This window comes from Cucurbita pepo, chromosome LG14, assembly GCF_002806865.2.
Source record: "Cucurbita pepo subsp. pepo cultivar mu-cu-16 chromosome LG14, ASM280686v2, whole genome shotgun sequence".
Lineage (NCBI taxonomy): Eukaryota > Viridiplantae > Streptophyta > Magnoliopsida > Cucurbitales > Cucurbitaceae > Cucurbita > Cucurbita pepo.
The window spans coordinates 660,859-675,985 of record NC_036651.1 but is presented as its reverse complement, the minus strand read 5'-3'; the positions used below and the strand labels follow the sequence as shown (position 1 = coordinate 675,985).

The 15,127-nt window shown below is 37.2% G+C and overlaps 2 protein-coding genes across 10 annotated transcripts; both read left to right on the top strand.

Moving 5' to 3' along the window:
- The first annotated feature begins 1,845 nt into the window (after positions 1 to 1,845).
- Positions 1,846 to 4,185, top strand: LOC111809820 (dihydrodipicolinate reductase-like protein CRR1, chloroplastic). 2 transcript variants are annotated; one of them, XM_023696259.1, is made up of 10 exons: positions 1,848 to 2,053; positions 2,137 to 2,259; positions 2,350 to 2,424; positions 2,511 to 2,576; positions 2,806 to 2,901; positions 2,995 to 3,111; positions 3,188 to 3,280; positions 3,474 to 3,575; positions 3,637 to 3,723; positions 3,808 to 4,185. In XM_023696259.1, exons 1-10 carry the CDS (start codon positions 1,928 to 1,930, stop codon positions 3,838 to 3,840), a joined length of 918 nt encoding a protein of 305 aa, XP_023552027.1. In that variant the 5' UTR covers positions 1,848 to 1,927; the 3' UTR covers positions 3,841 to 4,185. The 2 variants fall into 2 exon arrangements, with proteins under 2 accessions (XP_023552026.1, XP_023552027.1); XM_023696258.1 differs by having other exon boundaries at positions 1,846 to 2,053; positions 3,637 to 4,185.
- Positions 4,186 to 5,198: 1,013 nt separating this feature from the next.
- LOC111809767 (probable transcriptional regulator SLK2) lies at positions 5,199 to 14,840 on the top strand. Of its 8 annotated transcripts, none has more exons than XM_023696192.1 (11): positions 5,200 to 5,397; positions 6,384 to 6,875; positions 6,966 to 7,336; positions 7,546 to 7,677; positions 9,211 to 9,259; positions 10,344 to 10,558; positions 10,640 to 10,708; positions 11,361 to 11,461; positions 11,946 to 12,039; positions 12,137 to 12,206; positions 13,714 to 14,840. In XM_023696192.1, exons 1-11 carry the CDS (start codon positions 5,343 to 5,345, stop codon positions 14,610 to 14,612), a joined length of 2,547 nt encoding a protein of 848 aa, XP_023551960.1. In that variant the 5' UTR covers positions 5,200 to 5,342; the 3' UTR covers positions 14,613 to 14,840. The 8 variants fall into 8 exon arrangements, with proteins under 8 accessions (XP_023551953.1, XP_023551960.1, XP_023551955.1 ...); XM_023696189.1 differs by lacking the exon at positions 5,200 to 5,397 and adding exons at positions 5,404 to 5,503; positions 6,087 to 6,185 and having other exon boundaries at positions 6,384 to 7,336; XM_023696185.1 differs by having other exon boundaries at positions 5,199 to 5,397; positions 6,384 to 7,336.
- Positions 14,841 to 15,127: the final 287 nt, after the last annotated feature.

Below are 15,127 nucleotides of genomic sequence, written 5' to 3'. Positions count from 1 at the left end.
AATGAAAGGAACAAAAAAGGGGTTCAAACCCAGAAGTACTCCATCTCCCTCCCTCTGTATTTTGTGTGTGAGAAACAGAGAGAAGGGCAAAAATAAAAGGCAGTGGGCAGCTAAGTTGGGTATTGGTCTAGTCTGATATATGAAAGGGAAAAGGGGGGAAAAGCCGCCAAAGCTTGCGTTGGAAGTGGGTTTATAAAGGAAAATAGGGGAAATGAAAGAGAAGATTGAGAGGGCAGGGAGGGGTGGCCTTCTGACTTACGTATGTATGGAGGAACTGAGTGTCTGTCTGTCTGTCTGAAAACTACGTTATACTAAATACTCTGTTTTTGTTTTTGTTTTTGTTTTTGTGTTCATGTTGTGTGTTCTGTGCGTGTCTTGAAAGCAAAGGAAACCCCCCTCCTCCTCCTCCTTCTTCTTCTTCCTTCAACACTACACGTGTGCTTCCCTTTCCATCTCCTTATTACCCATTCCCTTATCAATTTCCATCTTAATCCCTTTCCCATCTTCCCCTTTTCAATCACAAAACTCGAGCTTTCTCCAACGCTTTTTAATGAAGTTACTAAACTCGTGTCAAACTAAGCACGATTAGATTGGATTGTATACCTTATTTGGAGAGTGGACTCTCATACTTGTACTAATATAAGACACCGTACATGGACTAGATGCGTCACAGGTGGTGATCTCTAGCCTGTCGTTCCAACCAAAGAGCTTGCTTAGAGTATCTTTTCCCGTTTGAGTAATCAACTCTTACCTTACCTTGTCGGGACTCTCAAGACAGTATTTTTTTATCCTTTGAGAGATAAATAAGTTATAGCACTACCTATTTTAGTATTAATTTTGGCGCGGGCTAATGGTTAGGTTTTTATACCTTCTGTTTACTTATCTAACAAGTTTTTGTCTAAATTATTTCTATATATTAACTAATTGTGATTTGAAATATATATTTATATGTGGTAAGATTTTAGGAAAAACCACAAAATTTAATACTTCCTATTTTTGTTGGCAAAGCTTTGAATGTCATTATTGTTTTAATTTTGAAGTGATGTTCTATTTAAAAATTAAAAATTAAAAAAACTTTAAAAACCCATGTGTTTGATCCATTTAATGCACAAAATTAGAAGGTAAACAAATATTTAAGATGTGATTTATTGATTTAAATAAGGTATTAACCTTAAAATTTTCTTTTTGTCTCCAAGTTAGGGGCAACTTAGTAATTTCCCAAACTTCCATAAATTTATTTTTCGTTTGTGAAATTTTACTAAATTTAAACTAACCTATATTCATTCGATTGGAGAAAATCTCACGTTTTAAAATGTATGGATTTAAATATAAAATTAAAAGTAAAGTATTTATAAGATTTTTTTTCCATTAAATAAAAATAAAAAGATCAGTGAGTGGGGCCCAATGGACACGAGGACGCCACATCTACGCCTCACGTTCTGGCCAATTGGCAACCACCACCGACACTGCAACGTGTGCATACCACGCGTCGTATTTTGATTGGGGAAAAGTCAATCGTGGCAGGTCAATCAAAGGTCGGATCCCATGCGGACGCCGTTCCTATGGGGACGTTGCAACTTACTATATTCGTTGACTTTTTTTTTTTTTTTTTTTTTTTTTTTTTTTTTTTTTTTTTTTTTNCGCCAATTATAGCGTTTTACTTGTTTTATTACGATGACTTGACCTGGTCATTAAAGTAAATACTTTTGATCTTCTTTTTATTTTCGAATAATTTTTTCTACAATATTTTAATTTGGGTAAATAAATTCTTACACCCAATTAATTAGAAGAAAATTGTAATCCTGTCGCTGTCGCCGTCGACACAAAAACCTTATCAAACAAGAACACAAGGGTAAGGTGAAAATGGGCTTATCCTCTTGCAGAATTAGACCCATTTCAGCTCCGAAAGAGAGGAAGAAACAGAGCTATGAAACCAACAACAATGGCGGCTCTGGGTTCACAATTCCCCTTCACAATGTATAAGAACTCTGAGAAAAAGAGACCCAGATCGTCAATTCTCTGCTCTGTACAACCATCTCAGAGCAATATCAAGGTCGCCCATCATCCATCATCCACCAGCCATGGCTCTCATTTATTTTGCTCAACAGTAGAGATTCATTACTTCTGTTTAAACAGGTCATTATAAATGGAGCAGCAAAGGAAATTGGAAGAGCTGCAGTTATTGCAGTGACAAAGGCAAGAGGTATGGAGGTTGCTGGTGCTGTTGATTCACATTCTGTCGGAGAGGACATTGGAAAGGTCTCTCTCTCTCTCTCTCTCTCTCTCTCTCCCCCCTCCATCTCTCTTTCTCTCCCCTGTGGTTTTGCTGATCTGTACAGATAAAATTAGGTGTGCGACATGGAAGAACCTCTAGAAATACCCATATTAAATGATCTCACCATGGTTTTAGGTTCAATATCTCAGGTACTAATACTCAATCACACCAACTTCATCCCTCACTTTGTCTGGTTTAAGTCTCAAAAGATCACTATTTTATTGCTAATTTGCAGTTAAAGGAAACAGGAGTTGTTGTTGATTTCACCGAACCGTCTAAAGTATATGAGAATGTGAAGCAGGTAGACTCTTCTCGTCTAACGACTCTTCACAATTGTACAATATTGTCCACTTTGAGCATCAGCTCTCGTAGCTTTACTTTTGGCTTCTCCATAAGGCCTCATTACTAATGTGATGCATTTCTTACTTATAAATCCAAAATTAGCTAATGTAGGACTCCCTCCTAACTATCATCGATAAGGGTAAACATCAACTGAGCTTCATTTCTTCCTTGTTCTGTTTTGAAATTAGGCAACTGCATTTGGCATGAGAAGTGTGGTTTATGTTCCCAGATTAAAAGTAGACACAGTGGCTGCATTATCCAACTTCTGTGAGAAAGCTAGCATGGTGAGCACAGGGTGAGATTTTAATGCAACCCTCTCCTCTTCCCCCTTTCCTCTTTCCTTCTCAGTATGAATGCTTTAATGGGTTCTGTCACAGGGTTGTCTTGTCGCCCCAACTCTGTCCATTGGCTCTATCCTTCTCCAACAAGCTGCAATTTCAGCTTCCTTCCATTACAGCAATGTAGAGATTGTGGAATCCAGAGAGAATCCACAGGTTATAATCAAATTATATCAACAACTAATTCCAACAGGCCCTCAACTAAATTAAATACTCACCCTTTTGGTGACAGGATCTCCCATCTTCAGATGCAGCCCAAATAGCCAAGAACCTCTCAAATTTGGGCCAAATCTACAACAGAGAAGATATTTCAACAGAAGTGCCGGTAAACTGAATCCTTCTGAGTACTCTCTGCCTCATTTAATTTTATGTATGAGTATTCAATATGAGAATAGATATCTATGGTTTAATCTCAAAGAAAGATTATGAAACCTCACCATATTGATGACTAAGACATCAAACTCAGAAGCCCATTTCAAAAAAGACTAGCTTGCTTATTGTGCCCTTTTGCATGCTAGGCAAGGGGACAAGTGATTGGAGAAGATGGAGTTCGAGTGCATAGCCTTGTCCTTCCGGGGCTTCCTTCCAGCACCAATGTCTACTTCTCACGCCCGGGAGAGGTGAGTTCTAGCTTGTGTTTCTGTTGTCCCTCTCCGACACTTACCATGGCTTGCATCACAGGTTTACACTCTCAAACATGATATCATAAACGTGCAAAGCCTCATGCCAGGCTTGTTATTGGCAATTAGAAAGGTGGTGCGCCTTAAGGTACCTCCCCAATTTTCTTCAATCATCTTCTTCATCCTGTATTGCCAAATGTTAAGCTGTTGCCTCTCTGTGCTACTCTGCCAGACTCTGGTGTATGGCTTGGAGAAATTTCTATGAAGCTTCGAAGGCTCTCCCCTGGCAGCTCTCTCTGAAACTTCATCTCCACTTTTCATTGGACAGAGTGGCCATCTCGACCTGATAACAAAAACTATGGAGAACTTAAATTATTTGGTTCTTAAAGAAGGGTTCCAGTCCCATTCTTTGTATTATACCTGCAAAATCAGGTATCAGTACCATGCCCACATTTTGAGAGTACTAGCAATATAGCTAAAATCTTTCGCGTTTTTTTAGCGGACGAGACACTACTCCCCCTAATTGTATCATATTGTCTACTTTTAAACATAAACTCTGGAACATGTTTTGGTATTATCACAGCCATTACTTTATTATCACAACCCAAAATGGAACATATTTTAATTTATTTTATTTCCAATTATATTACAAACAATATATGTTATGTGTACATTTGAATAAATAATTGTCCTAAAATATACAAGGAAATTAACAACAATATAGTCTATGATTGCTATATTGATAGAATAAGCAATAAAGACAATGAATTTCCAACAATAATTGTTGAATTTATTATATTTACCAAACTCACAAATAATAATACATAGATTAAGATATTGTACTGTTTTTCTAATTTGCGTTCATAAAGGTTGTTAAGAGCATCCTATTCCTGGCCCTTCTTTCAAAATATTTATTTATTATTTATTATTTATTTTATTGTTCAAAACCTTCAAAAAGACAAATTGTTGCTTTTGCTTTCTAAACATCAAAATTAGTGTCAATTAACTTTGTGGTAGGCCACCTTCATTCCTTTTTAGATCAATCAGAAAATTGCACAAACCACCCTAAAATTTTAGGGATATTGCATCTTATTTATCTAAAATTAAAAATATATGAAATTATAATTTTTAATACCGTTTTTTCTTTGTTAAAGAAGATATTTAATTCCAGTGAAAATTATCCATATAAACCAACACGAGTTATTTCAATATATATATTTTTAAAATAAAATAAAAACTTAAAAAAAAAAAAATATGTTTTTATTAGTATAAATAGTAAATACCAATTAATTTTTTAGAAAATTGAATCAATTATAGGGCACCTTTAAAAAAAAAAATACATTAAATTACACGTGGTATTTGACACCCAGAAGCCTCGAAAATCTACGCTCACCTGGCGATAGAATAATATGGAAGCCCAATAAATGAGAGCCACGTAACATAATATAATACAAAAGTACAATATGGCCCCTATAAATTCTGAAAATTACAAAATGTCCTCACATCAACGCGGTGGCAAACGGGGGATGTTTTATATCGTTAGGCTTTAATGCGCCTGATTATTTCCCTTGAAAAAGAATAACGGCGACGAAGGCTGTGCAAAGCCCATTATAAGCGACCCACAACAGACCAATGAGAGCTCGCCACGGAGTAACCGACCTCGTTCGTCACCGTGAGATCGGGCATCGTCTACGTTTCTTGATCACCACGACGACACGAATTTCGAGACTGACCGGTAGTAGCCGGTGACAGGTGACTGGTTCGTCAATGCAGCCGGTCACTCCCTCGCTGCAGTTCCCGCTACCTACGCTGCGTAACACAAGTATTCTCCGATTCTCTATTTCCCTCTTTTGTTAGAAATTTCAGGTTTCCAAATTAAGCAAGAAGAAAAGGAGACTCTCTTTGACTAAGTTCTTGAAGGTTTCGAGGTTTCGTTTAATTGCTTTCTCTTCATTGGGATACTTCTCTACAAATTTTCTTGTTTAGTTTAGTTTCTCCATTCAGTTCACATGATTTGATCTCTGTCACACTGTTAAAGCTCACTGCTTTTGGTTTTGTTTTTAAATTTAAGCCCTCCATGTCCATGTTTGGCTTGTGTTTAGGTGGGGAATTTGATGCGTAACTGATTAATTTACTGAGTTTGGTTCGTTCCACCATTCCTATCTCTGGGTAGAGGAGGGAGGACGTGTTTTCATGTTCGATTTGAGTTGCTTTCCGTTGAATCACTGTTTTTAATTCTCAAACGATGAGAAATTGAATGAATTCGCTTTGGGTAATTCTTGAGAACGATGTTAACCATATTGCGCTGAGTTTAATTTCAATCTTGGGTCTTCTACCGGGTTTTTTTCTCCTGGAGCTAATTTAGGGTTTTATCAGTCGGAAGGGAAATTAGTCTTTGTTGGTTTCGAGTAAGTTGTCAGGCTTCTATTAGAAATTGCTTTAAATCTCGTTAAAATTGGATTTTGCTTCCCTCATTTCGCATTCATATGCTAACTTTTTTTTCCCTCTTAGATCCTCGCGTCTTACGGTTGGAACTCCAATAACACTGCGCCTCAAGTGGTCTTACTAGAGCTTGAATTTTTTGTTCTTATTTTCCCCCCCGACTTCAAGGTTAAAAAGGCTCAGTACTTTCTACCTAATCCTTCTTTCAAGTGGAGTCTTGATATTCTCCACATTTTCTTCTTTAAAATTTGACATGTGTAATTTGTGAGCGGTTTTCTGGATTTCCTTCTCATGGGTATAGCTTTTCTATCTTATTGAGTGTGTGTCGAGAATATTTATTTTGGTGTGGTCTGTCTGGCTACCTAGACTCTAGCCACCAAGGGGTGGTGGCTTCAATGGCATCTTCTCGTCTGGCTGGAGGATTAGCTCAGTCTCCATCAAGTTCTGGGATTTTCTACCAAGGGGAAGGGCAGTCCCCAGCTATTGTTAATTCTCACTTGGGCCAATCATTTGCAAATTCATCAAATTCAATCCCAGGAACTGGATGTTCTGATTTTGGTCCAGTTTCCGGAGACATGAACAATGCAGTTTTAAATAGTGTGGCAAATTCAGGACCCAGTGTGGGTGCAAGTTCATTAGTTACAGATGCAAACTCTGCCCTTTCAGGGGGGCCACATTTGCAAAGGAGTGCAAGCATCAATACAGAGTCATACATGCGTTTGCCTGCATCGCCCATGTCATTCAATTCAAATAACATTAGTGTGTCAGGCTCCTCGGTTATTGATGGATCCTGCGTAGTGCAGCAAAATTCTCACCAGGACCAAAATATCCAACACGTGCAGCAACATACACATCAAGGTGCTTCACATGCCACATCTTTACCAACATCACAAATAGGCCAAGTATCATTTCCGATGGGTGCTAAACGTCAGGGATCTTTCATTCCAGATCCAAATAACTATTCTCAGGTGCAGAAGAAACCACGGCTAGATATAAAGCAGGAAGATATGCTGCAACAGCAAGTTTTGCAGCAGCTATTTCAGAGACAGGATTCCATGCTGTCACAAAACCGTAACTCACAATTACAAGCTTTATTTCAACAGCAAAGAATGCGGCAACAGCAGCAAATTTTGCATTCTCTACCTCAGTACAGGGCTCAGTTTCAGCAGCAGCAGCAGATACAGATGAGGCAGCAATTGCAACAACAACAGCAAGCAATGCTGCCAGGATCACCCATGAATCGGCCTTCATATGATACTGGTGGTGTTTGTGCCCGTCGGCTGATGCAATATCTATATCATCTGCGACAAAGACCTCCTGTGAGTTATCTTCTCTAATTCTATTTATTATATCATTAGAAAAAGAAAATTATGCATCTATATCATCTACTTCTTTCTGGCTCTCTTCCTACACTTTGAGGCTTCATCTTTTTTTTTTTTTTTTTTTTTTTTTTTTTTTTTTTTTTTTTTTTTTTTTTTTTTTTTTTTCTTTTTTTGCCTCCTTTTTTCTAATAATGACATTTCTATAGGATAATAGTATAGCCTACTGGAGAAAGTTTGTAACAGAGTATTACTCTCCTCGTGCGAAGAAAAGATGGTGCTTGTCATTGTATGAGAATGTTGGCCACCACGCTCTTGGTGTGTTTCCCCAGGCAGCTATGGTCAGTTCACACNAAACATAGCTTGAATTTTCTTGCGATTAGCTTATTTATATCCTTTTCCTTGCATGTACGTAAGTGTATGTGATCTTTACCTACTGCATCTGTTGCATCTGTTGTCTATCCATCTACATTCTTTGACCACCAAGAATGCAGTATCTTATATGGGTTTGCAAGCTATATATTTAGTTTCTCGAGAAATAATGATTAGGCAATCCTAATCTTCAGTCTAACGATCCAAACTTTTGTTGAAGCAAGAACCCTTGAATCAAAGTAATTTACCCATTCTTATACAAAAATTTTACATACCAATTATGTGGGTATTCATAGCCTCCCCCGCACAAGACACCTCCAACCCTCTAAATGTGCCACTAAAAGAAGTTATGGCCATGGTTGGCAAGTAACTTCCCACTACCCTTCAAGTGCCTACTAAAAAAGAGATTATGGTCATGATTGACAAATTTTGTAAATCCCCGCTACCCTTCAAATGCCCACTACAAGAAATTATGAAATTAAGACAATAAATAAAGTCTTCAAAGAAATTATCAATCAAGTGCTATTATGACAACCCCATGCTCCGCTTTAACTTTGCAAATGTTGACTTCCATATCTCTGACTTCCATATCTCCAAATGGTTTTTCATCACTCGAGTCAGCTTGTAACACATGAAATGAAGGTTGAACCAAACCTATCCAATTTTGTAGATGAAGAATAAATGCTTGTTGAATCTTCCGAATAACTTTCCATACTAGTTCAAATCATTTGGGTCTGTGTATCTTCCAAAAAGAAAATACTTTATTGCTTCTCAAGTAGAAGACTATTTCTTATATATTCCCCAGTTCCTGATTCTTCTAAGCCCGTATGTTTCTTTTTTTATTTTCTTTTGTTAATTCCTTTTTCTCTTGTATAGACTCCTTGACGATTAAAATGTTGCATAAATCCCAAATATTGGGTATTTATGTACCATAATGCTTTANTTTTTTTTCTTTTTTTGCCTCCTTTTTTCTAATAATGACATTTCTATAGGATAATAGTATAGCCTACTGGAGAAAGTTTGTAACAGAGTATTACTCTCCTCGTGCGAAGAAAAGATGGTGCTTGTCATTGTATGAGAATGTTGGCCACCACGCTCTTGGTGTGTTTCCCCAGGCAGCTATGGTCAGTTCACACGCTTGTGATACTTGTGCTCTTAATTTATACTATACATTTGTAATTGCCAAATGTTAGGAAAAGATAGGATCGTCCAATCTTTTGTAACATGGTTTATTACTTTTTCTACATTCAACATTTAAAGAGTAAATAATTCTTTGATAAATGATGTACATTTAAGTCTTGAACATCACTCATTCTACATTCAAGTATTCTAAATGTTTTGGTATTGCTGTCAGATTTATTAGTTTAGGTTGTTGTCTATATTGCAGTAATGCAATTAGGCTCATTACTATTCGCTTTAGTGCATTGCAACTCCCTTTTCTGTGTTATTGTTAACTTGTGCTCAAATTTACGTCTGTATTGCTTTCCATTTATTGATTTCAGGATGCATGGCAGTGCGACATCTGTGGTTCCAAATCAGGAAGGGGCTTTGGTAAGAGTTAGAAAAGCAATCTTTTATTTTGATTTTCAAATGGTGGATGTTGGAGACCTTGATCGCCCCTCAAACGGGGGGNTGCATCTGTTGCATCTGTTGTCTATCCATCTACATTCTTTGACCACCAAGAATGCAGTATCTTATATGGGTTTGCAAGCTATATATTTAGTTTCTCGAGAAATAATGATTAGGCAATCCTAATCTTCAGTCTAACGATCCAAACTTTTGTTGAAGCAAGAACCCTTGAATCAAAGTAATTTACCCATTCTTATACAAAAATTTTACATACCAATTATGTGGGTATTCATAGCCTCCCCCGCACAAGACACCTCCAACCCTCTAAATGTGCCACTAAAAGAAGTTATGGCCATGGTTGGCAAGTAACTTCCCACTACCCTTCAAGTGCCTACTAAAAAAGAGATTATGGTCATGATTGACAAATTTTGTAAATCCCCGCTACCCTTCAAATGCCCACTACAAGAAATTATGAAATTAAGACAATAAATAAAGTCTTCAAAGAAATTATCAATCAAGTGCTATTATGACAACCCCATGCTCCGCTTTAACTTTGCAAATGTTGACTTCCATATCTCTGACTTCCATATCTCCAAATGGTTTTTCATCACTCGAGTCAGCTTGTAACACATGAAATGAAGGTTGAACCAAACCTATCCAATTTTGTAGATGAAGAATAAATGCTTGTTGAATCTTCCGAATAACTTTCCATACTAGTTCAAATCATTTGGGTCTGTGTATCTTCCAAAAAGAAAATACTTTATTGCTTCTCAAGTAGAAGACTATTTCTTATATATTCCCCAGTTCCTGATTCTTCTAAGCCCGTATGTTTCTTTTTTTATTTTCTTTTGTTAATTCCTTTTTCTCTTGTATAGACTCCTTGACGATTAAAATGTTGCATAAATCCCAAATATTGGGTATTTATGTACCATAATGCTTTACTTTTATGATCACAGGAAATATAATTTTTTCTTTATTAATTTTAACTTCTTGGATGCTGGTTTTAGCACTCTGGTCTCTTGCCTGATCTAACTTTTTGCTCTCATGCTAATGAGTTGAATTGAAGAGGCTACATTTGAAGTACTCCCGAGACTCAGTGAGATCAAATTTGGAAGTGGAGTTATTGATGAGTTTTTAATTCTGGAACGTCCTCAAGAAAGGAGATTATCTTCCGGAATTATGCTGTTAGAATATGCAAAAGCATTTCAAGAGAGTGTATATGAGCAACTTCGTGTTGTTCGTGAGGGTCAGCTTCGTGTAATATTCACGCAAGACTTGAAGGTTTATATATTGCTAATCCAAACAAACATTTTCAGCCATTTTATTTGTTACTAAGCCTAATGTAAATGTAATTTTCTTCAGATTTTGTCTTGGGAATTTTGTGCACGGCGTCATGAAGAACTTCTTCCACGTAGGTTGGTTGCATCTCAGGTATTGTTTTTGAACTTTATCACACTTCTACTTGAGTAAAAGTAACATGGAGGGGACTGATCGTCCTTTTCCGGTTATTTTTGCTGTTTCTTTTTGCTGATAGGCATCGGCAATCTATTTCATTAAACCTTTTATCACACATGAAGTATGTTTAGTTTTTCGTGCATGAAAGGGAGCTGGAGTATTATGAAAACTGAGGAACATCTTTTTAGTGCACTGCGAACCAATAAAACCTTTCTAAAGTTAGTCATAGCATGACACTGGTTGGTTCAAAAAATTTCAGACTGCCTATAAATTATTTTGAACCATATAATGTCTGCATATGCATTTTTCTGTGACTAAAACACATGGAAACATCGTTGAGAAACTCCCTCAGTTCCCTTATTTTCAGCTGTGTTATTCTATCCTTTGAAAGTCCACTTTGAACTCGAGTTTTTTCAGCTTTAGAGTATTGGAACTGAATCAAAAGTTTTGCTAGTCGTGTTGTCTTGTAAGTTGTAACTTATCCTTCCTTTTTTTTACTTGACCTTTTTTATTAGCTTATTTTTCTTAAAGAACTTGTCCAAAAAAGTTAAGAGTTCAGTTTCATTTTTTGAAGTCTTTCAGATAGGAAAGATACTTGTAATTCAATGAGGTATCTTTTATTTTGCAGGTGAATCAGCTGGTACTGGTTGCCCAGAAATGCCAAAGCACAATAGCTGAAAGTGGGCCTGATGGTGTTTCTCAGAAAGATTTGCAGACGAATAGCAATATGTGAGTTTTGAACAGTAATACTCGTGACAGTAATATTTATGACAATGGTTGACTGCCGCTTAGTTTGAAGCCTTTTTCCCACGAGCTCAAAATTATGACCTAAGAAAGATCTGATGGGAAAATATATAATGGCTCTGATATTTTGAGATGGATTCATGAATGACATAGGAGCAAAAACTTCTTGAATGCATCAATTTCTGGTCAAGCTGCTTCTGTTGTACACTGTGGGGAGTGAGCTGGGTTTGTTGGCCCATGTGGTTTTAGGTGCACAGGGTTTTGATTGCCCCTTGCAACATTGTATTCTGCGTAGTTAGTATATCTAAAACTTCGGGGATAATAGTACAATCTTTTGCTGATGTCCGTCTAGAAGCTAGATTGCCGTTATTAGGAATAATTTTTTGACATTTATCAATTCATAGAGTTGCCGGGTTGGTGACCAACTCATTGTGCAGTTGGATGTGTTTTAACATGGTTGATTTCTTAGGGTGCTGGCAGCTGGTCGTCAGCTTGCAAAGAGTCTGGAGTTGCAGTTGCTGAATGACTTGGGTTTCCCTAAAAGATACGTGAGGTGTTTGCAGGTAACTTCATGCATTTCTTGAAATGTATTACTAGAGAAATTTTTTCTTATGTCACTCCCATAATGTTGATTGTGTTATAATCTCTAAATATTATCAGATATCGGAGGTTGTCAACAGTATGAAAGATCTTATTGGTTTCTGCCGGGATCAAAAAGTTGGGCCTATTGGTAATGCATCTACATCCTCATCTTCTACTACTCAGTGATGATCTATTGTGATTCTCAATTGAAATTTGTATTGATTTCCTCAATATATTTTTTCATAATTTTTAATAGGAATTACTGTTTTAGGTTTTTAAAATATCATTTTCTGAAGTGTGGTTTGTTTGTAGATGTATCGTTGTTAGGTTTGGCTTCTAAGAGAGTGAACTGTTACCATGCTGAAAATGACAATTTGAGTGCCAACTATTTTCTTTCAAAATATTGACTCATCATTCTCCTATCTCTCTCCTCTCTGGATAAGACCCCTTCAGAAAGTAAGGCAGTCCAATTAGATTTCGTCAGAGAGTACACTCTAAGTAGAATAGACTAACCAAATAAGGTCACAACAATCACGCTATATTTATTTCAGAAACATTCCCCATTTCTTTCTATCCATAAAGACTCATTCCTCTCGTTTGTTCTTTTCTAGTGATTTTGTGCTTTTCACTCACCTTAATGACTGCTAGTTTTCTTTTGAAAGAAACCGTAACAATAGTCTCCACCTTCACATTATCAAGGGCCAAATGCGTAATTTCATCTTTTTTGGAATTTGGATCTCCAAATAGAACTAATACTAGGTTCCTTCTACATGACAACACGCATTGAGGATGGATGATAACATTCCTGAGGATTCTGTTGCATAGCATCCTGATTTGAATGGGCTTTATATCAAAGATAAAAAGTTCGAAGAGCTATCTGTTCTTGAATCCCCCCACCCGTTGTATTGTTGGGGAAATGGATAGTGAAAGAGATAGGAATAGATCAAAGCTGCAGTGCTTTATTATTGTTTTCTGACTCAATTGCTTAAAGAGTTACACAGTTCCAATATTTATAGGCTTATACACTGGATCATACTAACAATCTCTTAAAATCTTGGTCGTTTGAATACTTTGAATCATATCTCAACTACTTTAAATCACGTAATACTTTGAATCATATCTCAACTATCACGTTTGAGATTTAGTCTCCTAAAACCATGCTCTGCTCAGACCAATAATCAGCGATGAATACAATCTTGGGACTAATTGCAAACAAAGCCTCAGGAGCTGTCCGGCTAGAGGGTAATTGAGTAATTAAATGTCTTTGCAATATCTACTTGATATCCCAATCCAAATTGAACTTGAAAAAACCAGTTTTCTCCATGCATCTTTTCTCTCAGTTTTACTCTTTTTTTCTGCACCTACGGTTTGGTTGTATATGATCTCACCTTTTGATTTTCCACCTTATACAAATGTGTTTAGGGATTTCAACTTCATTTTTGTGTAGCCCTGGAAGCTAATACAGAACGGAAGAACATTTCTACCATTACATATTTCAAGATTTTGAGCTTTAAAACCCTCGAGTATAGTCTATTTGTTTGTGATGTTTTTCTTTTCTAGTGGGCAATAATTTTCCCTTCTGAATTGATTACTCATTTTCTTTAGTGTTCTGTGATTTTTCTTTTATTGTATGTTGGAACTTCTTGTTTTTACAGAGGGCTTGAAAAATTATCCTAGACATGCCACTGCAGCCAAGCTCAAGATGCAAAAGATGCAGGAGATGGAACAGTTAGCAAGTATTCAAGGTCTTCCCACAACAGTAAATAAGCTGATGGCAATGCATCCTGAACATGATAACCATGGGATTAATAACCATCAGATGATTGGTCGAGGAGGTTTGAGTGGTTCGGCACAAGCTGCTTTGGCAATGACTACGTACCAGAATATCCTCATGAGACAAAGCTCTATGAACTCCAATCCCAGCCCACATCAACAGGAGGCCTTGTCTTCTTTCAATAATTCCAACTATAATCCATCCCCTACACTCCAGGGGAATGCATTCTTGATGCCTGGGTCCATACAGAACTCTGTTGGTAGCTTTTCAAGCGCCCAGCAAACCTTGCAAAAGCAATCGCAGCAGCTGCAACAGCATCCACCAAATGCTGGCTCCTTGGTCCAACAAAATTATCCTCAGACGATTCAAGGCAGCCAGGCCCTACAGCAACAGATGATCCAGGAGCTACTGCAGATGTCAAGTAACAGTAAGAGTGGCGGTTTGCAACAGCCACCCCTTACCGGACCAAATGCAAACAGAAGTTTGACAAGAAGGGGTACGGGTTTTGTGGGAAACACCTCAGTTGCAGCTGTGGCATCTGGAAATCTGCCTGGGAGCAATGTCCCTTGCCCTGGTCCGAGTAGAAGCAATAGCTTCAAAGCTGCTTCAAATAGCGAGTCCTCTGCTGGTAATAGTGGGTTCAATCAAAAGGCTTCTGATTTTCCGGAAGACCTTCATCTGCCAGAAAGTTTGGTTGAAGATATAGGCCAAGATTTCCCTGAAAACGGGTTCCTTAACAATGACCTTGATGATGATTTGGGTTATGTCTGGAAGGCTTGACTAACATAATTTAGCCACCTTGTCGGCTCCCTTGCCCGAATTCTGGTGGAGAAATGTGTACAGGATGATAAATCTGTTGTAGTTGGATCCTTTTTGCCCCTTCCTTTCCCTACCTCGTAATCTGGCTTTGTTGCGAATCATACGATTGAACCTTTGATTTTAATGTCTTGAGGAATGCTCCCCGCCTTCGGCACTACTGGTTGTGGAGATGCTCTCTTTCTACTCTCACATCAACTTTGTTTAGTATTGGTGCGTTAATGTTAAGAAATGTATTGTCGTTCGAAACTAAAAAAAAATTAAATTGCCCCAAAAAATACCCTTGAAGAGATTTTCTTTAAAATAAAGGATACTTTCCTAAAGTGTAATTGAAATCAGATCAAAGATTGATGGATATTTTATATAATTTAACCATTCTCTTATGTTATTTTACATTACTTTCATGAGCATTATTTATACGTACTTTCCTAGTGCTTTGGAAACGTACATATAACAAACTAATGTTAACGTTGAAAAGC